The 25,679-nt window shown below is 37.6% G+C and overlaps 1 protein-coding gene across 1 annotated transcript in view; it reads right to left on the bottom strand.

The window, feature by feature from the left end:
• PDE11A (phosphodiesterase 11A) overlaps positions 1–25,679 on the bottom strand; it is a gene marked incomplete at its 5' end in the record, with an annotated part of 257,674 nt that overhangs the window by 216,562 nt on the left and 15,433 nt on the right. Inside the window, one exon of the mRNA XM_081141813.1 lies at positions 7,611–7,769. Within this exon, the coding sequence (XP_080997939.1) occupies positions 7,611–7,769 (159 nt within the window). The remainder of the gene's footprint in view (positions 1–7,610; positions 7,770–25,679) is intronic.

The raw sequence follows: 25,679 nt of genomic DNA, 5'->3' as shown, positions 1-25,679 counted from the left end.
TGGATGTTTCTCTCTCATTGATGTTTCTCTCTCTCTCCTCCCTTTCTCTCTCTCTAAAATCAATAAAAACATATATATTTTTTAAATTCCACCAATAAACACATGAAAAAATGCTCAACATCATAAGCCATCAGGATAAGGCATTGTGGTTTTGATGAACCATAATGAAAAATCACTTCATACTTACTAGGATGACAATAATAAAAAAGATAGGTAATAAGTATTAGCAAAGATGTGGAGAAATTGGAACACTCATGCATTGCTAGTAGAAATGTAAAATAGGGCAGCCATTTTAGTTCCTCAAAAGGTTAAACAGCAGAGTTACCATACGACTCAGCATTTCTACTCCTTGGAAAATATCCAAATAAATAAATATGTTCACACAAAAAATTGTATGTGAATGTACACAGCACCCTAATTCATAAATAGTCAAGAAGTGGAAACAATCCAAATGTTTATTAACTGATGATTGGGTGTGGTATTATCCATATCTTGAAATATTTGGCCACAAAAAGAAAATAAGGTAATAGATACATGCTACAATGTGGATGAATCTTGAAAAAGTTATGCTAAATGAAAAAAAAACAGTCATAAAGGACCACATATTGTATGATCCCATTTATATGAACTGTCCATAGACAAATCCATAGAGATAGGAAATAGACTGGTACACTGAGAGAGCTGGGGGCAGAGAGTTACTGCTAATAGGTATGGGGATTGTTTTCAGGTGATTAAATGTTCTAAAATTGAGTGTGGTGATGTTATACATCTCTACAAATATACTGAAGAACATTAAATTGTATGCTTTAAATGGGCAAACTGTATGATATGTAAATTATATGTTAATAATGCTGTTATAAAAAATTACCTTTCAAACTCTTTGACCTAGTAATCCTAAGCATCAGTTTGAACCATAGGAAATTACCAATATTTCTGACCTACAAAATAGCAACTTAATATAGCTATCATAAGATGTGGTCCAAGATTTAGTTCTAAAGAAGTTCAGTAATTGTAATTTTATTATAACATGATTTTGGAAACAGCCTAAAACCTGAAGAATAAAATAATTAAATAAACTATTACATAATTACATGGTAAAATATAATGTAAACATATAAATTGCATCCTTGAAAAATTGTTTGTAGCATGATGAAATATCATGTGTATGTACTACATGATGCAAATTTGGAAATATATCTTTTTTTATAGGTAAAAATAAGTAAATATAAGGAAATACACCAAAAATACTAGCTGTATTATCTCTGAAGGTTAGGGTTGTGGGTGATTTTAGTTTTTCCATTTTTTTTTTTGTACTTTGCAAATTTTCTATAATAAACTTGTGTTACTTTTATAATTAGGAAATAATCTTATCATAAAAGGAAAGGAAAATAAACCAAGAAAGACAGAAATGCCCAACTCAAAGATAGCCAAATATATTTGGAATTCTAATAAATTTCATTTTCAGTAAAAAATAATTTACGTTTTCAAAATTCCAATACAAGTATTTCAGCATTCTAAGGTAAAAAGAAGCAACACTACACTAGTTGTTCAAAGAAGACAGTTCTCAGTCTTAATTTGAAATCTCCAGTCAGCAAGAATCCACAAAACCCTGTTCTAGTTCTTCAATAATAATTCTTTCTGCCAACAACTGCTTATTTATTTCAAAGCTGGGATTGCATATCATTCTTCCTTGTTCAAGCCCAGTATAAATAAGAGAAAGAGTTTATAAGACAGTTTTTTGGTCATTTTTACAGTTTTAGAAGTGGCTTGACTAAAAGTTTATTTCATGTCCTGCCAACAATTAAAAGCTGTGGATGTACTGGTCCCTGAACTTCAGAAAGCTCCCCTCAGCCCCTCACCCTTCCTCGCAGACACCCCAGAGTCCCGTCTGTCCACCATCCAACATGCCCAGCCTGGAGGCCTTAACTTCCCCGGCGAACTGGTATTGTGATTACAGCTCAATACTCCTGAGGTGATGTAGCACAAAGATATTTGAGGTGAACATAATAAAAAGACAACACTTTTTCGTACTTCAGCTTTAGTGCTTAAGGCAGTCTAGAGGGAAACACACTTTATGTGAACACCTGGAGTTTAGAGGAAGAAAGAGATTCAGTTGAAGAGTTCTCAGTTTATCATAGTTATTTGAGACAGAGCTTTGGATCAAATCTTGCTCCCTAGTGAAAGATCTCATTCTACTGCGAGCCCTTTTGATATTATCTAGACTTAATTAAGCACAATCACATGAATGAAAGCTATAGAAAACAACTGTCCGATTATCTAAATTTTAAAAATTATACTATTAATCACTACTTGAAGTTATGTTATTTATTTGTATATTTATGTTGCTTACTGTCAGTCTTCACCACAAGAATGTAAACTCTGAGAGGACAAGAGTTTTTGTCTGTCATAGTCATCAGTTTAACCGCAGTACTTGGCACAGTGCCTCAAACATAGTAGTGCCTACTGAGTAGAAACTCAGTAACCAGTGAGTGAATGAATGGTTCTTCCACATAATGGAACACTGCTCAGCCCTTAAAAATTATGTTTGGATCAATGATCACTCAAAATCCTCCCCATTCTGCCTTGTAACAGTTAAGTCTTGTAGCCAATTAAGTTCATTTAGTTCACGGTCCTGCTATTTCATGTTCCTGCTAAATGCAAACTATCTGACAATGTTCTGCAAAGTATATGAAAAGAAATGGAAAGAAGGATGCTATATCTAAGCACTTACCATTTCCTTGGTAACTCTTAGAAACATAAAAAGAACAGCTAAGGAAGCAGGAAATTATAAATCCAGCGTATCAACCATCTGAAGACATCAGAATTTTGCAAGAGGCCTGTAAATCGGCAGCCATAGCACATATTATTTGCATCTGAAATACAAAATACACTGTCGCTACTGCCCTTCATTTTGTCAATTGTTGTATTAATGATTTTTTTTTTTACTTCCTGAATATTTGGTCATTATTTATTTTCTCAATGACCGGTTAGTCAAAATCCAACTGCAATCACTGGGGACATAGGAAAAAAATGTTAAACTATAAAATATTAAGACCTATTAAGGGCAAACGGTAGTCACTTTCGGAATAGTGCCTATACTTCAATCCGAGAGGACAGAATTTGATTTAAGCCTCAAAAGAAGAAGAAGAGGAGGGTTCTGTGCAATTACATAAGACTATAAGTAAATTATGGCAGTGGGCAGCACAGACCAAACCAGGAGCAGGGTGACCAGTTCTTGTTGTGTGTTAACCCCTAAGCTAGGCCCTGGCAAGCAGACTTGCCTTCTTACCCTGAAGTTAGGCTCTGCCTCAGGAAGAGACAGAGTACAGGACAAGAAGTCTACAACAACACTTCTCCAACAGAAAACTCTCCGAAGCTTAACCTGAGCTCCGACAGGTACATTGTTGGGAATGGTCTTCTCATAAATCTTGCTTGTTTCTGAATCTCTTGGTCAGAGATAGGCCAGTGAACACACAGAACATAAACACATGGGTCTCTAAAGCTCTTGCAGTTTCACAGTGATTACATGGGACGTGGGTAATAGCTGTTAAAAAGCAACGAGTGCAGTGACTAGACGATTTAAAAGTAGACAAAGTTTTGCAATTAACAAGTGACGAGATTCAATCCAAATTTTTCCAGGACTGAAATCTTATTGATCACATGTAACTTGTAATCATAAGCAAGGCTTTTAAAACCTTTTTGCTAAACACTGATTATTAATTATAATTTTATTGCAACAGGTTTGAAAATCTAAGTTAATTGAAATATAGGCAGAAAAGAGGAAAAATGACATAAGAACACGAAAGGCCACTTCTTACAATTAATTCACTGCTCATTTACATTTGAATATCCAAAAGATACTGGAGTATTAATCGAAAAACATATAAACATGTCTGACAAAGTTGTTGTAATCCCACTAGCCATGTGTATAACTAGTTTTTTAAAACAACTTTTTGAAAAGTACCTTTGTATAGAAACTAACTCTTCATAAGATGACAGAAGAAACCTGTCCATCTTTGCTCCCATTATGTTTTTATTAAGCTGACTAGTTATTTAGGTATCATTTATTATGACAGAACTAGAGCTTGTAGCCATGTCTAAGGGCTTTAAAAAAAATCAATCCTATGCCAGTCAAATTCCATGCAAGTCACACATCTGTGAGCTGCATTCAGTCTTCTGGGACCACCGATTTGTAACTCTTATCAGCATGATGCATTCACCACCCGTCCTCCTCACCAGAGTGAACTTTAATACCTTGTGTAGCCTTCACATCTCACAGCATCCTAAACATTAGCTTTTGCACAGTTAGGAGCAGTTTAAAAATGTAAGGCCAAGAGCTTATAAAATATTCCCCATTATCTGGCTGAGACTCAGGCCTATTGCAAATAACAGAACTCCAGCTTCTGTGACACACATTAGCATCATCCATGCACCATCCTCAACACCAGTTGGCAGGGCAGCATCACCCATAACAAGTTCCTGGAATATGGCCAGTCCTGAGGCAGCCAAGCTCAGCTGACTGCATCCCAGCTCTGCAGGGTGTCTGAACATGTTGGCACAAAGGACAGCAGCAAGATAGCTGAACACTCCAAATAACGAGCTGGAGAGAGGTGATCACAAGCTAAAGAAACCCTATAGAGATTAACCCAAAACCAACTTCAAGCCACAACTGCTTATATGTCAGCTCTTGGAAAGTATCTGCAATACGTATATTCTTCATGCAACCGCAGTAAGAAATGGCTCCTTGGGGCCCAGGTACAGGCAACCTGGTAAAGGCGGATAAGAGCCTGTGCTCATTCCCAGATACCAGGTTTCATCTAGGGGTGCCCATACATCTTGATAAATAACAGAAGTCTGCTCCCATCCAGGTCTCATCATTTTATTCTGCAAAAGAATATCTCCCTTTACTCACCAGGAATAACGAAGTGATAAAGTAATTGGATGTCATACCACCTAAATCAGCTAGCTTGTACATATCACTGAAAAACAGGAACACTGGCGGCAAACCCATGAAGTGAAACAGAAAATTACAACCATCTCTTCTGTATAATCAGCCTTTGTGAGCACTTCCAGCATGAATTACCAAACTCTAATTTGTTGGTATATAACTTAAATTATTAACATGTGCATATGGTAGACTATATTTTACACAACACTCTAACTACTGCTGATTAAATTCTTGCTAATTATGCAAGAACGTTAAAGAGCATAACGAAATTAATGTCATTAAAAGGGAAGTTTGACCTCGAAATAGATGGTGAGATTTCATGAAGCTTACTTAATGATAATTAGTGCTTCCTTAAGCACTTTACATCTATTATGTATTTTACTCCTCACAACAACCCTACTATGGAAGATCTGAGGTAAAGAGGGATTGAGCGCACTGGCCAGGTGGCTCAGTGGTTGAAGATTGTCCTGTACACCAAAAGGTTCAATTCCCGGTCAGGGCTCATGCCTAGGCTCCAGGTTGGATCCCCAGTCCTGGCACATACGGGAGGCAACCAATCCATGTTTCTCTCTCTCCACCCCTCCCTCTAAAATAAATAAACATACCCTCAGGTGAGAATTTAAAAAAAAAAAAAAGAGGGATTAAGCAACTTGCTCAAGGTCACTCAGCTAAAAAACAGCAGGATGAAGACCTGAGCCTGCCTCAAAGGCAATCTGATATGCAGCCCCTTACTTAACACTAAACACCAGGGCTCCATTTCCCTTCCTTGTTTCCTTACTTGTAGGTAATATTGAAACTACTATTGCAGGAATTTATGCCGGTGAATGTGGGAGAAGGTTGTCTGCAGCCTACCTGGCCCACTAAGGAAAAGTAATTCGAGCTTTAAAATGCGACTTGAAGAAAGATGGCATCACTCTGCAGGAAGAGGTACAAGTGTGCTGCTACCGTTGGAAATGGGTTCAATAATTCTGAAAACTATTTGATAACTTGAATGAGAGGTATAAAACTTTTCTTGCCCTTTGATTCAGCAATTCCAGTCTTTGGAATATACATACCCTAGGGAAATAACACAAAGATAAAGGTAATTTGTTCCAGATGTTCATTGAGGGGTTACTTGTATTAGTGAAAAACTGGAAACAACCCAAATTTCCAGTAATAGGGCAGTGACTAAGCAAAGTAAGTGATGTAGAAAAAGAAGAAAACTTCATAATCCTACAAATGGCAATGTAGACTACATTCATATGTAGATGAATATGTAAGAAATCACTTCACATTAAAAAGTAGAATATAATTTAAATTAGTGGAAGCATAACCTTGTACAATCAAGTAAAACAGTGTATGCATTAACAACCACACAAGAAAACTGTGAATTTATAAAGAAGTATATCTCTCATGGTTGAAACTCTAACAGTGCAACTGGCATATAGATTATGCTTAATAAAAATCTATAGATTTAAATTATGCAGAGGCAATTTTTTTTAACTGAGACCTGACTGTATCTCACATGTATTAATGGGCTGTCCGTAAAAGCTAATCTTTTATGAGGACTTACTATGTGCAAGGTGCTGCTCCAAGTCTTTCCCCTGTATTCACTTAATCCTCCACAGCCCTATGAGATATTATTATTATAATATCTCTTCTATGACACCAACACATGTGCCTTGTACATTGTCATCGTTTAGTGAATTGATAAGAAATTGTCTAAGGTCTTATCATGCTCTAAAGGTTTATAAACCTTTCCCGAGATTTGGGCTGTTCAAATTCAACTATAGAAATGACCTCTTCACTTAAAAATCTTGTTTCCTTATAATCATGTATTATGTTGGCCTTTTGTACCAGAATATTTGCATTAATTTAATGCATTAGTAATTAGCACTGGCAAATAGCAACCTCACATCTAGAAGGTTAAATTATAAAGTGTCTTTTTTAATCAAATAGGATTATGGCAGTCATCAGACTTAAACAAACTAACTTGAGATTTGCTTTTACACAAATTTTATAAATATCCCACCAGATTCTATTTAATATGAAGATAAGAGCTTCAAAGACAGAACTTCAACTCTGTGAAAAGTCTCTCTTTTAATATGAAATGGTGAATAAACTACTGGTGAAAGAACTTCAAATTTCCAAGCAAAGTACGTCACGTCACTCCTACCAAAGTCAACTGCTCTTCAGGGATGAAAATAATGTTCTTTTTATTAGCAATTTGAAATAACAATTAAATAACATTCATTTTATTGAGATTTTGATGTAAGAACTGAGGAAATGATACTCCGTAGTAGCTATAAAAATACAAGAGAAATGCTGAGTCTCTGAGACACAGTAACCCTTCAATCTCCGTTCTCCCTTGGACCACGTGTGCTGGTGGTATGGCCCTCGATTAAAAGGCTCACTCAGAAGAAAGATAAAGACCTGGGAATAATAAGAATACTGCTGAAGCTTGTAATGAGAAGCAAGCTAAGAAAAAAACGAAGTAATTATTTTCAATTATTCTGTAAAATATCAAAAGCTCCCATTACATATTGTATGACATGAGGAAAAGCTCTTTGATTCATGAATGGGCTAATCCAACAGCTATTCACATAATTCCTGTCCTTTCAGAGAGAATAGCAATCAGTGATCAAGAAGGAGAGTGTAAGTCACAAAAGGCATGAAATCTTACTTTTTCATCATCTTCAGTAAATGGAGCACCTTCAGGAATCTTATTTATCGCTTGGGCCACCCCGATAATCTCACCGTCACTGCTTCGGATAGGCATGCACAATAGTGACTTCGTCTTGTATCCAGTTAGCTTGTCGATTTCGTCATTGAATCTTCGATCCTAAAAATAAGACAGAGAGTATGAGCTGCATGTGCATTGTAGGGAGGAGAGAGAAATGTACAGAGGCGGGCAAAGGTAGGTTTACAGTTGTGAGTACGTGAAACACAGTTAAAGCTATTGCTATAATCATAACCTGCCCTCGTGGAATTTGCATCTAGTAGGTGAGGCAGACAGCACATAAATGTATAATCATATATTGTGGTGATACTGAGGAAAAGATCAAGGTGCCGAGAGAGACTTAATCTGAGGGACCTATTTTTATGGAGGTCAAGGAAGGTGTCTCAGAAAACAGGACAGGTAAACTGTGACTTGAATCATGAGTAAGAATGAGCCCAAAAATGGTGGTAAGAACTTTCCAGGAAGTTGGAACAATACATGTGAAGGGCCTGAAGCAGGAATAATCAAGTTGGAAAAGCCCAAAGGTCAATGTGGTGAGAGCAGAGGGAGGCAAAGGAAGAATGGGAGGGGTGCCAAATCTTACAGGCCTGGAAAGGAGTTATATTAATCCTAAATGCAAAGAAAAGTCACTTAAGACCTTAAAGCAGAAGGGCTGCATGACTCATTAGCCAGCACTCAGCATTATCTGAAATCATCTTATTAGTTGACTTGTTCTCTCCCAACTAATATCTATGATTTAAGACAGCAGAAAGTTTGTTTCTCTTGTTTATGTCTTTATAAAGGCATATTGGTAGGTGCTCCATGACATTTTTTTTTTTGTAATAGGTTTGTTTAAGATTGTACTGCAATTACAAAATATAGAAAAGTTGAAAAGGCCCTAAGGCCCCACATTTCACTCCTTAGCGTATATTTAGAGACACTTTGCACATGTACAGAAGACAGATACAGCAATGTTTACTATGACATCAATTATGAAAAAAAATTGAAAACCATTTGCATATTGGTCAACAGAAAAATAAACAAATTATGATCTCTTGTTTAGATAGCATACGATGCAATTTAAATGAATAAATTAAAGCTACTTGTATTAGTGTAAACAAGTATCAAAAACATGTTAAATGGAACAAACAAGCTACAATCTGATAGCCCCTCTATAATACTACCAATATTTAAAAACAACACTAAATATTATGCATGGATTCAAATATGAAGCAAAATTATAAAGCATACATGGGAATAATAAACTCTAAATGTATATAAGTGATTACCTCTGGGGAGGAAGAGAGGAAATGGCATCAGGGAGAGGGAGGAGGCTTGAACTTTAACCACAAATTTTCCTTCTTTAAACAAAAACAACTATGAAGCAAATATAGTACAATGTTGAAATTTTATAAACATTGATGGCCTATTCTTATCTAAATGTTTGAAATATATTTTAATAAAAATTTAAAGACTTTTTTTAAAAAAATTAAGAACTTTGTGGAAATGACACAGGATTGGAATAGGGGAATCCAGTTAGGAAATTTCAGTGGTCCAGGTAAGGCAAGAGGATGGTCTGGGTTAAGAGAAAGGCAATGAAGGTAAGGAGAATTAGATAGATATATTGGAAGTTCAGTCTACAGTGTTTCCTGATGGATGATTGGTTGGGGGTGGGGGACTAGAGAAAGATGAATGAATCTCAGGTTTTAATTTGAAAAACTGTATAGAATGGAAGTGCCATTTACTGAAATGGGGAGATTGAGATGGTGAGTCTACATATAAAGAAAGTCAAGAAGGTTGATAAACCAGTTTAGTAAGCGAGGTGACGTACATCCTATGACCTAAATCAGTAGTTCCCTACCTTGGCCGCAAGTGAGAGTTAGCTGAGGTTTTCAAAATACCAATCCCTGAGCACCACCACATCCCAAATTGAATCAATTAATAATGGGCATTGGTATTTTTTTAAATGCTCATAGTTGATTCTCATATGAGAGCAATTTTCCTAAATGATAAAGAGCTTAATCATGAGTGAGATCAATAAAATTCATTTATAGAAAGTATTAAAATGGGAAGAGTGACATGAATTCTGGTGGTTGCATACCAGTGGTGTGGCCCATGTTAGACTGAACTTGAAAATCCACTCTGGAGTAGGCATGGCCTGTCTGTTCTCACCTTTGTGATAATCTGCATCCCTAGAGAAGGGCTCCATCCACCAATGCCCAATTCTGAGTAGACCAACCACCAACACTGTGGGGTATTCTTTGCCAAAATATCCAAAGCCACACAAAAACAACAGAACGATTCAGCATGACTACAGGGCACAAAAATGTTATAAACCCTTCCCATCATCTCTTCAACTTTCTACACCCATCTGATAAACTTGCAACTTAAGGAGAAAAAAATAATTATGCTGATATATGTGGTAAGTGGTAATCTTACTGTTGAAAAGCTGAGAAGATTGATTTCATTAAGTCTTACAAATAATGCATCTTAAAATACGGTTTGTCCATGTCTCCATTACACGATTTACAGGATAGTTCTCAAAAATTCACTCAAAACTTGATATAATCCATCTAAGGGGAGATCAGAAGAGCTGATACAATAAAACACTTTCCTAATGTGTATTAATCTGTAGATTAATTTTCCAATTTATAAAATGAAGAAAGCTGAGCCCAAAATTGAGGTATAAATTAATAGTAGGAGATGAAGAAAACTAGGGAAATAATTAGATGAAGAGACACATTACTCTAATGTTACAGAGGGAATAAAAGTGCAAAAACAAAACATAGCAAAAAATACGTTTTGCTGGCCAAGCAGTGCCCACAAATCAGTGTAATGGGGGAAACAAGGCATGATGGAACACACAGCTGGGGACTGACTGCATCTAGTGGGTCAGAAAAAAATCTCCCGAGAAAGTGAGATGTTTCAGCCAATACCCAAAGGATCCATGTCCCAGGAAGAGGAAACAGTATTCAAAACTGGCAGTAGAAAGCTTGTAAATTTGAGGAATTAAAAGAAGATGAAGATGGCTTTCAAGGGAAGAGTCAGAGATGTGACAGGAAAGACCAGCTGCAGGCTGATGAAGGGGGCCTAGGGACCAGGTTAAGAATTGTAAATTTATCACAAAGAAAGCGGGGTCACTAGAGGGTTTTAAGAAGGTGGGTGGAAGCAGTATGACTGATTCTTCATTTTAGAAAGACCTCTTTGGCTTATGTGTAAAGAATGGACTGGAAGCAAGAGATTCACGTGAGAGAGAGGCTATCTCTGGAGCGGGATGATGGTTAGTGGTGGTTGGGGTGATGGGAAATGGGCTGAGTTAAAAGATATTTAGGAGGTAGAATCAAAAGTACTTGCTGATTAATTTAATGAAAGGTTGTTAAAGTTAGAGAAGTCAAAAATGACTCCATATACCTGGTACAGGTAACTGGGTGAGTGGTGGCGTGATCGCTGAGTGAGGAATGCAGGGAGGAACAGATTTTGACTGGGGAACATAAGTTCCCTTGTGGATGTTTTGAGGTTTAATGGACTATGAGCCATCCACATAGTGGTATTGCCCCCCAAAGTAGTTTGAGATATATAAATAAATGTATTTTTATATATTATATGTTATATAAATATATGTATACTTTTTTTAATTTTAGGAAAAGGAGTTGGAATGGAAAGTAAGTAAAGTTGAGGCACTCTGCTCAGTAACTTTTTTTTTTTAAATATATCTTTATTGATTTCAGAAAGAGGAAAGGAGAGGGAGAGAGAGAGATAGAAACATCAATGATGAGAGTCATTGATCAGCTGCCTCCTGCAAGCCCCCCACTGGGGATGGAGCCCGCAACCCGGGCATGTGCCCTGACCGGGAATCGAACTCCGATCGCCTGGATCCTAAATCGATGCTCAACCCCTGAGCCACGCCCGGCCAGGGATGTTCAGTAACTTTTAACCTGAGGTCTTCCAGAGTTTACCACACTCACCAGCAAAGCTTCATAGAATGCCAGGTAAGGAGGAAACAGGACCAATAAGAATGTAGAAATATTGAGCCTATTTATTGCTGAAAATGGAAACTTGAATGCCTCTAGGTTTATAATGAAATATCACATGGAGAATGGTGTCCAATTTTTATGCATCTCCCTTAGGACAAAAGAGTAAGAAATGATCTACAACAGGAGAGTTTTCTAATAAGGTAAGGGCTTCTTTAATATGGTTGTTAAAATCTGGAATGAGTTTCTTATGATTGTGGTAGACTCTTCTAGCTTCTAGTATTTTTATGTCATAATATTTTCCTACATCAGATATTTTAATTACAACTGCTCTTGAAAAGTGCAGGGATCTTCTCAGTGCCTTTTGTGCAGGCCTATTTTTGCATGTGACACTCAGCTATAATTTTTAATATTTAAAAAGACAAAGTCATAAGGCCAAAAGCAATTTTTAATTTTTAGCAATGGAACTGCTCACTACACAGAGAATAGTAACTGCATACATTTCTGATCTAGGATCTCGCACTTGTAGCCTCTTCTGTAAGTTCCTCAGTTGAATGTGATGCCACAGAGCACACCCAGAAAAAGGGACCCACTTGCAAGGTCCTAAGGTTGCAGAAAGAACCAACTCCTGCATTCTGAGCTTTCAGGTCCTTGAGAAAAGAGCTATGTTCATTGCATTCAGCAAACCCCAGCCCCAAAGAGATATATTTTAGAGGCACATAAGAAGCCTGAAAGCCAAAGGGAATCCATCCTCTCTCCTTTACACTTTCTCAGAGAAGCCACTCAAGGTAGGAGCCAGGGGCTTAAATCTTATCCAGGTCTCAGACTCATGGTAAGAATGGGTCACATAAGATCCACTGTATCCTCTCTGTATTTAAGACTTCTCTCTCCAGCATTTTATAGTAAAATTTTCCAGGGCTCATGATTAAGCCAACTAGTCTTGAGCACCATTTAACCTATATGAGCGATTGTTTTAACCAGAATCTCGATTCCACCTTGGGTCTTTTATAGCCAAGTGCTCAAACTCTTCAAGTTTGAGAACATCCATAATGGAAATTATAATTTTAGAACATACAAATGAGGAAACATGTTAATGCAAAGAGCCCTTATTCATTCCATAAAATATACTCAACGCTTTTCATAGAGTGAGTATGAGGCATGGCATACAAGAAGGGGAAAGTCTTTCAACCCATAAGACCAAAGGAAGGAAGCATGAATTTATTCTCTTGTAAGAGGAGGTCAAAAGCCCTAAAATCAAGCTCAGGGGGCTATGTTCCTGCTGGAGGTTCTAAGGGAGAATTAATTCCCTTGCCTTTTCTAGTTTCTGTGTAGGCCATTTGCATTCCTTGGTTCATTGCATAACCCTCCACCTTCAAACATACTTTGAAGCAGTGCAGCCTCTCTGACTCTGGCCCTCCTGCCTCCCTATTAATAATAAGGAGTCTTGTGACTCCTTATTGTTATATTGGGCCCACTTCATTTTTTAAAAAACTATGTTATTTCTCCAAAGAAGTATTAGCCACTAATAGGATAAAAACTACAATGAACTATTTTCACACCAAATAATATTTTTTTCAAAAGTGGCAGAGGTCAATATTTAAGTCCACATGGCAATAGTTTTCCAGTTTTTCCATAATATTTTGTGTGACAGATGACACTGTTAAGCTGCCAAAGCACTTAATTCCCTTTTTGAACTGCTATCTGTCCAGTTTCACATCTGCCCTGTATCCTCTCCAAGAAAAGAAAATATTTCAAGCCCTCTTCCTAGAAGTTACAATACAATCACCTGAACATGCCTGTGAATTAAAGGACTTCATTAAGCAGAAGTTTCTTATAAGACCCATATTTATTATGTAACAAAAACTTGAGATGATCATACAAAAATAATGTTCCCATATAAGAAGTTTTTGCTTTCTTTTCAAAAATTTTTAAAGAAACAGTATAAATATTACTATCCTTTTTTCTGTTTCCACAGAGGTCTAAGTGATGAGCATGCTTTCTTGTGTGATCAAAGGGGACAATTAGTAAATGTAATTTTCTTGTATAGACTCAGCTGGCTTCACATACTGCAAAAATATGCAGTAATTCTAAAGGTACATATAATTAAATAAAATCACACTAGTTATATATTTTATCTATTTTTTATTATAAAAGAGCTAACAACTTTCACTATATATAGAATTTTAAAGGTAGGTGACTAATCAAAATTAATAATCTTGTATGCATGTTGGAAAATTTTAAAGTGTAGGTAATCAATTTTGTATGAAATATTTTCTGGTCTCCCCACAATGGGCCTCACTATGTAATTTTGTTAAGTAATATTCAGAATGGTAAAATTGATTTTAAAATCCTGCAAGTATGTAAGATATTCTGCCATGAAGTCTCTTAAATTATTATTATGTTGCACATAAGTTTTTAAAAACAACAGTTAGGGGCAAGAGGTCTGTAACCAAGACATTCTTTTCTTGCTGAAAAGTGCTCTGTATCAACCTTGTACTAAATCACTGTAACACGTAACTAGAGGAAAAAATCTGAACAATTCACCACCATTGAAGCCCAAAGCCTCCAAGCAGTCAGTCATATCACCCATCTCCCCCTGGGCTGGCATAGTATTTTAATCAAGAATGAGTTACTTTTTTGATCCTGCTTTTGCATTATTGAGGATATATTTTTTGGACTTAATTACAACTCAACTTTGACAGCAGTGGCTAACAAAGCATTTAGGCTTGCTCTATTTTGTGGTTCATGATACTAAGGAGCTATATCCAAAACACCACTGACAGGAGACTGTAGTACCTCTAAAGGCTCTGTGCTTGTCAACTGGGAAGAACACCCTGGGAGCTGCATGTAGGAATTTCACATATACAGAAACTCAGCCAATGAGCAATTAAGCAATACACACAAGGCCAAGCTAATAAGTTAGTAGCCTGGATATTAATAGAGGACTGCTTGATTTTCCTAATCTCCACAACACATTCTGATTTTATATGTCACGTGGTCTGAAACTTAATTATAAAAACTTTTCAACGACCTTGGTTCAGATCCACAGCAATCAGCAAAAACTTACAATTGGAATGAAACCCTTCCCTTTTGTTTTTTTGTCTTGTGCTCCTAAATTTAGTCTCCTTAATTTAGCATTGAAAAGAAGACCAAATCAGAAAGCCAAGAAGAACATATAAAAAGCAGTCAGTCAGAGGGTGAAACAAGAGAGGAACAATCTAAGTATACTATTTCAAAGACGACTGGAACGTTCAGAGCATTTGATGGGAGACAGAGAATAACAGGAGGCAACCTGAAACAACTGCCTGAAATGAAGAGCTGCTGGCCCCCGTGCATGTGGGTGGTAAGGTACCCATTTAAGATGCTGGAGAGGAAAATTTTATAGTTGTTTTTTTTTCCTTTTACGGTATAAAGATGAATTACAGCTTTCAGACATAGATTCTAACCAATATTGTCATGAAGACAATTTCTAGTCATGGTTCATGCAATGTGGCCTTATACTATTACAACCATACCTGGCTAATATTAAGTACTCAGTGCACAGTTGTGAAATGGAATTTAAGGAATGGTATGCTTTTTGATAAGAAACAATGTCATTTTCCTCACAGACAGTATCTGTCATGAGCAGATGATTCACACTGATGCCTTATAAATAGTATGAATTCCTTAGGAAATTACTCCACTGGGCCCTCCCTTCACACTAAATTCAAGATATTAACCAAATATATAGACATAGACATAGACACAGACATGGACATGGACATAGATATACCCAGAAAGGACAGGTCCAAATTCCACTGACACTAAAACTTGCCTCGAAGAGAGAGCAGCAACACAATCTGGCTTTGTAGCAGCAGACAGTTCATAACTTTGGCTTTCAATCTTGGTCTTCTAAGCCAGTAGACAAGCATAAAGCAGAGAGCCTCATACCTAACCCTCCAACATTGCGTGTGGTAAGTCAGCCTTTAAAAGAGGTACTAAATGAGACTTGTGAAGTTTAAACCATAAAGGAACTGAGGTAATTTTGGAACTGGTTGATTCTTCAGAGCCTACCATGGACCTGGTATCTGTACAGGTGTTTTACATACACACAGTACAACAGCCAAACAAAGTGAGTATGACTGGTACTATCATATACATGCGAAATCTGAGGTGAAAAGAAGATAAGTAACTTACCCAATGTAAGTAATTTACCAATAACTGAGTTAAAGTGCTAACTCAGAGATGTTGAGTCTATAGCTTGGGCTTTCTTCACCATACTATGCTATTTTGAAGAATTAGCCATTAGTGCTTAGGGCCACTACCCATGTTGTTAAATGCAGCTCCAAAACCGCAGAGATCTGTCCATGGAAATAAACAGTACTTTATATTCAACTTAATGCACTAGAACAGAGTCAGAAGTTAATACTGTTTATCATTCTTGTTGACCAGTTCAATACCACACACACTTTTTTTCCAGTCTGTGGTTAAATATATTACCAAAGTTTGCATTCTGCAGAAGGAAAATACAGGACAAATCAAGTATGTCCCCCAGAAGCTTGAAGATTTTGCTTTATGAAGAGTAGACACAACATGAATTGCAAATATCTTTCCCCAAATGCAGCTCATTTCATAGAAATGATGAAATGACCAAAACAAGTGAAGCTAGAAATCCTGATTTTACTTTATTTTCCAAAAATAGAAGGTTGATGTGTAAGTATATGATTTCCTGATATATTCCCTTGAGTAAACCATTCATGATCATGGTCATACAAGAAGTTCTTTGGAAGTACAAAAAACACTGGATGTGATGTCAAAAGTCCTAAATTCCCTGTCCCAGATCTGCTACTGTTTAGCTCCAAAATTCTGGGCCATTTAACTTCTCTAAGCCTCAGTTTCTTCACCTTCTAAAAATGGGAGCAGTGATTCCTACCTTTCAAAACAGTAAAGATGAATCGAATACAGGCTGAAGCATTCTATGTATCGTAAAGTGCTACACAAATACATATACCACCACATTCAGAATACAGAACGGGAACCAGGCTAGAAGCATTAAGAACTCTCCATTTCCCAAATCCTGTCTCCAAAAGATTTTACTTACTTCCTGTTTTGAGTTCTGTGAGATTTCCCTAAATATTCTTTCCGGGATGTTATCTCTTACCACATTTACTATTTTTTATTACTTCAGTGGGTGACTGTCCCCAGCAATCAAACCAATCCATGACTAAAGCAATAAATATCCCCAAAGGGCTTCCCCTCCAGCCAAACAGCAAAGACCTGTTGGACCAATAAATGACTGTTATGGCTATAACTTCAGTGTTCTACTTACAGTTTACCTATAGTTTCCAAAAAGTTTCAGAGCAAAGAGAAATGTGCAATTTATTCTGGGATAATTTGCTTGTTTGTAAAACTCCAGAGCTCCAGGTCTTTTCTCAGAGACAAGTGTACATCTCTTACTTTACAATGGATATATGCAATTATAAGATCTTCAGAGAATACTCTAGCTCTGCCTTGAAAATTATCAATAACTCTAAAATATCATGGGAAATCTGTTAACAATTTCCTCCAGTTGATTCTTAATGATGTAAACAAATCTTCTCAGCAAGTTCTCGAACTGACCAGTTGTGACAAAAAATGAAATGTTTTCATTTTAAAGAAACTATCCATGTTGCACACTCACAACCCAGCTTCCAGAAATATCAGCTGTGTAGTCTATGTCAAAGTTGTCTTACAACTTTGGTAAAGGGTATTGTGAAAAGATTCTGAATAGCTCATTACTCATTGTTTATACACCACAATGGAGGCACTAGGTTGTGGTATTTAAGTACACAAATTGTGGCTCCAAACAATCTGGGTTCAAAACCTGGTTCTCTAACTTGTTAGCTGTGTGATCCTGGAGAAGTTACTTAACCTCTCTTTATCTCAGTTTCCTCAGCTGTACAATGGATTTGATAATAGATCTACCGTATACAATGGTTGTGTGAAATAAATGAGTTAACATTAAAAAGTGCTTAAGTTAATTCCTGGCATATAGTATGCTCCTTATAAATGTTAGCTATTACTACTATTATTTGCCTTCACAGGCATTACCTGAGACAACTTGTCCCAGTCTCTCCAAGCATGATACAATTGCTGGGATCTTTGCATATAGACATCACCTGACGTCAATGGATGTGAATTGTTAGCACTGCTTTTGAAAGGCATCCTAACAGATTTTTGAACTTCAAATACTGTCCAAGAGTCACTTTCTTTCAAAGACAGGACTAATACAACCTTGAATATGTGAGCAGAACATCAGTATAATCCTTAATATCTCCCATAGTAGCAAAAGCATAGAGTCTAGACACTAAGCCAGACAACCTGGGTTTGCAATCTAGCTCTGCCACTTACTAGCTGTGTAAACTTGGCAGGTTACTAAACCGCTTAAAGTCCAGGATCTTATGTAAAATGTGGAAAGCAATGGAATCTATCTCATAGAGCTTTTGAGGATTAAATGAGATACCTAAATCTAGCACAGTGCCTAGCACATGGCATATACTCAATAAATGCTAGCTATTAATATTAATTTTTACCTGATTTGGTTAGTTCAGTTGATATGCGTTTTTGCCTGTATTAATTGAAAAACAAATTATATTAACAGTTGATACTTTAAGGCCTATAAAATATAAGGATGAAGTTTTACTAGCAGAAGTATTTTCTTGTGCCATTAAAATGTCAGGTTTAAAGAGGCATTTCTGGAAGATTTTATTATAAACTTTACAATATAAAACAATCCTGGAGTAGTTGTCTAAGAAATGTATAGAAATATGTTGAGAAAGTGGTTGACCTCTGTAATAGAATCATTAATTCTTCCTTTTTACTTAATTTTGTTTGTTTTTATAATTTAAGAATTGGGATCAGAACTTCAGGATGATAAAATCATAGTTAGAAGGCTAGAGGATATCTAGTTGAGGAAGGCTGTTGACTACCCCAGTCAAGTTAGGCCAACATGGGTTGCCTGTGGCAAAACCCGGCTAGTCAGATCCTCTTTGCTTACCTTGCAGCTTTCCTTGACTCTTCTCAGTCCTTGAACCTTTCCTGATCCCAGTATTGTTCTTACCCAGTGATCAATTTATTTCTGTTAGTGTTAACCGCTAATTACCTTGTTCACTGCTAATGGGCTCCCAGAGATGTTCAGAGATTCTTAGAGTTGGAAAAGCCAGAAATAGTGAGGGGATTAAACTATGATAGTAGACCTCCAGATTGTGAAGTTGTTAGTTCAGGTCAGAGACCATTCATTACCCAGTATCTTTTGCCCACTATTCCTATGTCTAAGGCCTACCTTGTTCCTGTGAGCTCATCGTTAGTGTTCTTAGATTGGATTAGTTATGTATAAAAACTTTTGCTGATACTTGACTTGAAGACAAAGAGACTCAAATCCAACAACATAATAGTTGGCTATATCCTCTACTGCAGTGCAAGGGAAGACCCAGAAGCAAACCTGAACCCAAATCATTTCTTTCTTAAAGATATCACCCAATGGAAATACCAAGGAATGGCATGTCTCCAGCCTTCCCAAAAATATGTAAAGACAACATGTTACTATGCAAATAGAGCTTATTACAAGTTTCCTAGTCTACACTTCCAGCCAGATGGCGGTGCTGAGTCCCTCTTATAACAATCTGGAGCAGCCACTGGTAACACTATGAGTGGCTCAGACATGAGGCTCATTCAACACTAAGCATACCTTGCTACAAAACTACTAATTTTTCAACTCAAGCAGAATTGTTTTGCAAGGTTTCTTCTCTTTGCTTCCATAATTAGGATAAAATTTTAGAGCTGGAAGAGTCTTAGAAAAATCATTTTTGTAGCATTCCTGTTACATATGAAGATTCTGAGGTCCACAGAGAGCAGATCATCTGCCCAAGTTCCCATGGATGACAAGTGCAGGGCAGCTCAGATCTATTTTCCTTTCTGCTCATGGGTCTCCCATGGTTCTTTGTCTTCAAAGTGAAGGTGACTAAAATAACAAATTCCTCAAATAACCTCACCCCACCTTCCTATCCACATTCTGTGTGGGAAATGGTTAAGAGTAGGTTTAAACCCATTAGGAGGTAGATTCAATTATCTAGGTGAAAAATAATGGTGATTTGGTCTGGAGTCGGTTGACATGAACAAAAATGGACAGACATGAGATCTGTTTTAGAGAGTGAATCAAAAGAACTTTCTGATAGTGCTTTTGATACAGTGCATGGATAAAAGGAAGGAATCAAAAATGACACCTAGGTTTCTGGCTTGGGAAACCCAGGATAAGGAAGATAAGATGGGGCAGGAGCATGTTGAGGGGCAGTGTGGTGAAAAAAAAATGTTCTCCAATGCTTCAGATATAACAGTCTATTTGAGAGATGGCATATATGAAAGGAGTAATGACTCTTTCCCCTTCTCTGGATTCCATGAGGGGAGCTTTCCTTAACCATTCCAGCCTTTGGACCCACCCCTTGCTCCTCACTATGGAAGCAGGGTAAGTGATATCACTGGGGTGCTAAGGAGACTGACTAGGCATACAGAGCCCAGGCCTTAATCTTCTAGAGTCAGGCAGTCCACATGAAGCATACCTCTGCTGTGTTTCAAAAGGATAGGCCCCTTGTGTGGGGTGGACTGTAGGTATTCAGCGTTGTGTATCTGGGAGGGTAGGTCTATCTAATTCTGGAATTATAAGCCCATAAATATAAGCCCATACTCGAATATGTGCTCAATAAGTTATAAATGTGGTATTTTAATGTTCTGTTTCCTCTTTTGTCTTATTTCTCATCTTAGATCAGTGCAAAGAAGAGACGTGTTATTCATTGGTCTTCTCAGAGCCCCACAGTGGGAAAAACAGTGATGAAGAAATAGAGTCTTAACTCTAACATGTATGGCCCAGTGACCTCGGACAAAGGCCTAAACTCTTGCTTCCTAATCTATAAAAGGGAGAGGATAACACCCACTCCACCTTTCTCACCAGACTATTATGAAGCTCACACGAGATAATCTTGTAAAGTGCCAGGTTCAAATTAATATTCAAATATAGGAAACATTACTTTTAGTTCCAAAAGCACTGACTAAGAAATGTAAAGGTGGAATTTCTACAGAGAACACACACAAAAAATGGACAAACTAATATTTCTAGTATAATAATAATTATAGATATTTTACTAAACATCTCCTTAGGCAAATAGTGGTTTATCAAAGGTGACAGCATGCAAGAAAAAAGAGTAGTCTAATGTTCATTTATTCAAGTTTTCCTATTTCAAATGTTGAAAACCTGACCTATTCTTTAGCTTTGTACATTTATAGATTTTGAGAATTAGAAATGTATTCATAATAAATGAATTCTTCTATCAAGAAAGGAAAAAATTATCTTTCATAAAACTGGAGTGATTAAGAAAGAAAAAACTGCACACACAAGCCAAGCATTGCGTTCTGCTAGAAATAGTGAAGCAAGATGCAGATGTTAAGGTTCGATGTGGTTTTCAGTCAAGAGAGCATGTCACAAAGCCACACAGCTTATAAAGTTTGGTTGACTTTGCCTTTGATGGATTGTCATGAAAGGCAGCAAGTACTGTGGCTGAATTTTACAAATGACTAAGCAACTTTCAGAGCATTAATACGTTGAAGAAGAAAGAATATAATAACAGAGGCGATTAAATCCCACATGCTTCTTGGTGGATTCAGGTGAATGGAAAATATTTCTTTTCTGTGTACAAAAGGAAAAAAAGAACCCTCCAGGGGACATTCATCATCAAGAACTTTAGGTTAACGAGACAAGACCTCAATCAATCAGCCTGAGAATTGCTACCATGGTAACTGCTGTGATGCTATTGTTGAGAATTCTTGGTAGATACTAGGCTAAAAGACATATCAAAGAAATAATATTTATCATTGTTCTCATTTTAATAAAAGTTTGGATGTTGGTACACCAAGTTTTTAAATACTAATCTCCCTGTCACTTGTTCTACTAAGAATGTATTTGAGGAGCAAGGACTTTTTCATATTGCAAGGCACTGACCCACAGAAAATAAATTACAACCAAGGGCCACATGGGGTAACAGTTTGAAATGTAATTAAAAATCTGTGTGTTTTAAAAGAAAAACAAATATTTCATGTACTTGGTTTTAAAATTAGATACAATCACAGGCCATATGGAAGTAAAAAAAAACTCAGTTGTTTTCTGAGGGAAGCCTATGAGATTTTAAATTTTGATTTGAAATTAAAAACTGGGAACGAACACTTATTTTCATGTTATATTCATTTTATGTTAGGGTCATTCATGTCAGAGAGGGCAAGAAGAGGACAAGACAAAAAGAGAAGAAAAAATAAGGGAAAAGAGAGACAACAGGCACAATGGAGGACAGGCGATGGGAGAGAGGATGGGAAAGGGAAGGAAACTAGGGAAAGTTGGGAGGGACAACGGGGAAGCAATTACACAAAGGAAGATAGGTGTGGATGTCAGAAAAGGGGAAATGGAAAGCACAAGAGGAAAAGGAAAGAGGCTGAGGCAAGCCAGCGTGGTTCACGTGTTGGCAAATGTTTGTTGACACTGTTGTTCCATGAGCTTTGGAGCATTAACAGTTGTGATCACTGTCTTTGGAAATGTGATTTAACTATTTAACACAACTGGTAACAGAGGACTTTAGAAGAATTGCATATTGCTCAAAGGGTTGAGTATTTTTCACGGTAATGATGGATGATACAAATAAAAATATCTAGCGTCCAACAAGGAATCTGACGATCTTGGAGGATGCCTCCTGGAGACGAGCACAGACTAGAGAAACATAAATATTTTTGGTTTGGGGAGGAGGAATGGAGGTGATGGTGCTGCTGCTGCTTCATTTGCTTTCATCAAAGGCTTGGTGCTAGGTTCTCTCTACATGTTAATTTGGTTTAAATTACATGTCCCCTCAGCCTCCCACTAATCAGAGAGCTCCCAGTCTGGCCTGTAATACTATCCCTAACCAATCATTCTGCCTTGCCTAAAAGACATCACTATTGCTATTTAAGTAAACAGGAAAAGCAGACTACATCTCCCTTGCTCCAAAAGCAGAATACATCTCCCTTGCCATAATTAACTTCATAATCACTATTTTCCAAAAGCCCCAGGCCTATTATATTAGTTATAGCTTAATCTATTTTCTTGCTTTCATCTTCCCAACTCTGTTCATTCCTCTTCCCTGCTGGTAGTAGATGGATTGCTTGGTTCCCTGTGCCTTCATTTCTCTAACTCACTCACAGACAGGAACACTATAGCCCTGGGCCTGGGAACCCAACACATCCCTATGTATAAGAAAGGGAAAGGACCCTTGGCCTAAGGTCAGTATTATTAGCTAAATCCCTGGTCTTAATCTGACCTTATAACCTAGCAGTAGTACCTTGACCACTTGCCCTTGTGATCAAATTCTCAATTACATTCCTTTTTCTTACTTATTTGTATAACAAATATTTACTAAGTACCTAACTACTATGTGCCACACAAAGGGAGTGCTACAAAGCTGAGAAAGTCATAACATCTACAGTCCAAGAGTTCACAGTTTAATGGAAAGACAAGTAAGCCAAAATTTAAATTACCAAAATGGAATAAATATCAAGAGTCATGTGAGCAAAATACTACGAAAGTAGGTAGAAAAATAATAAACTTCCAGGGGGAGTTTGACATCCTAATTATTTATTCTTATAAAGTCATAGTATCATTACCCTGGAATGGCTTTATGGGTGTGCAACCAGTGCAGCCATACAGGTGCTCGTGCTGAGAAGCACCACCCCAACCACCACCACTTGAAGTTTAAGCTGAATTTGTGTTTTGTACCTGAAGTCTGACGCAGCATGCCCCAAGGGCTCACACACAGTCCGGCCTCCTGAAGTTTCTCAGCCTCTGCTCCCTGCCCAAGCCCCATGACCTCTACCTCTTTCTACTCAGGGTTGCAACAGGGTCGGGTTATTTGGGGATGAAAACAAAGGGTGCCCACATTCTGCTGTTGCCCCCCATTCCCAGTGAGGATATGGGCATTAGAATGAGAAGAGTCACAGGCCCTGTGGTGTCTCAGGGTGGGGCAAGGAACTAGCTGTCCCCATCCCAGCATGACAGCACCATGGCATATTCAGTAAGCAACTCTGTGGTGCCTCTTGCACACCCCAATCCAGGGACAGGACATGACCTGTCACAGAGATTGCAATCCTTTGGGGTTACCCCTCTGTCATGGGTTGGGGTGGCTGGATTGGGGGGATTGACTTCCCTGGCTTCTGCCAATACCCCCATTTTTTATTTTTCACTGAGTTCCATAAGTCATGTAGCCAGATCTGGCCCTATCCCTTCGACCTTTGAGCTTAGAGGCAACAATCTCCTTAGCAAACTTCCTCCCTCCAAAGTTCTAGTCCCCAATCCATTCTCAACAATGGAAAATAAAACAGCAAGAATCTTCTTCCTGTGTCTTTCATGTCTTTCAGATCTGTCTTCCAAAGCCCAGCTGATTTCCCCTGAAATCTTGTTGTAGGGAATTAATCATACATGTGAGCCCCAGACTGTGAAAAGCAGGAATACCTGCTGGAGAAAATGGCTCACCACCTGAAGGTCCTGTACTTTGAGCAGCATGCAGTGGCTGGATGGGACTTGGGGCTGGGATCCACTTTGGAGCAGGGCTGAGCTATATTTGTCAGCTTCCCTACAGCTCCTGGAGTCTAAGCTCTGGAGTCTAGAAAGTCAGTAAAACAGGAATAGGAAATGATGGGTGCCACTTCCAAACCTGACCAAGAAATTTCCTACTTCATTTATCCATTTCTTTCCCCCTCATCTGCTGACTAGATGTTGGTGCTGAGAGCAACCTGGGAAGCCCCACATTGATGTTGTGGACGCCCAGGAAGGAATCCACTGGTTGAGGAGAGCTACCTGCCAACAGAAAGACATGTGCTGAGCTTCCAGAGAATGAGAAATAAACTTCCATTGTGTTACCACTATGTGCCACTGAGCTTAGGAGGTGTATCTCTTAAAGCAACTATAGTTACTCTATTAATAGATAGATATGCAAACTTTTGGAAAAATGCATAAAAGAAAACACAAAAGTGAATAGAAAAATCAGCCCACTACTCTGAGATCACCTCTATTAATGTTTTGGCATATCATCTTCCAGCCTCTCCCCAGGCACTATTCCAATTACTTTTTTACTGAGTCTTCATTATGTATCAAATAGCATGTTAAGCACTTTTCATATATGATTTTATTTAGCCCTGACAACAACCTTTGAAAGTAGGTATCGTTACCCCATTTGAGAAATGCAGAAACTAACAATTGCGGGAGTAAAAAATGAGACAACTCTTAAGTGGTGGAACTGGGAACCAAATCCAGTCTGTCTGATTCTGAACTCAACCCCTCCCCTCAGGCTTTTGTTGTTATAGTTAAGAAAACTGAAATGCTACTGTTTTTTAAATGTGATTTTCTAAATATTTTGTGAACAATTTCCTCTGAGTAAATATCCTATTTTATGATGTACCACAGTCTATTCAACTCTCTAGTTGGATGTTCAGGTTGATAATTTTACACTATTTTAAGTAACACTGTAATGAGTATTGATACAGAAAAATCTTTGCACATACCCATAACAATTTCCTTAGGGCAATTTGGGATTGCTACATCAGAAGTTATGATTATTCTGAAGGCAGCACATGATTATTGCCAAATTGTCCTACATCGGTGGTTTCTAAAGGGGTAGGGGAAGGATTTTGCCCCACTGGAGACATTATTAATTGTCATGACTGGGCAAGCATCTAGTGGGCCAGACATGCTATTAAGTATCCTACTATGCATAGGTCAGCATTCACCCCAACAAAGACTTATCCAGTCCAAAATGTCAGTAGTGTCACTATTGAGACACTCTAACCTACATAATGGTGCCAATAGTGCATGTCACTCCTGAGATGAAGTAAAAAGCTATAATAAGGGCTCTTCCATTCATTCAAACATAATTTACCAAGGACCTATGCCAGATACAGTGGTAGGTGCTAAGTTAGCATTGAAGGAGGAGAGTCAGATCAACAGCCAAGAGTAAAGAGATAGCTCAGAAGTAAATTTTAGCTT

The sequence above is a fragment of the Miniopterus schreibersii genome, assembly GCF_964146895.1.
Source record: "Miniopterus schreibersii genome assembly, chromosome: 7".
Taxonomy (NCBI): Eukaryota; Metazoa; Chordata; class Mammalia; order Chiroptera; family Miniopteridae; genus Miniopterus; species Miniopterus schreibersii.
This window is presented reverse-complemented; position numbering and strand designations above follow the sequence as displayed.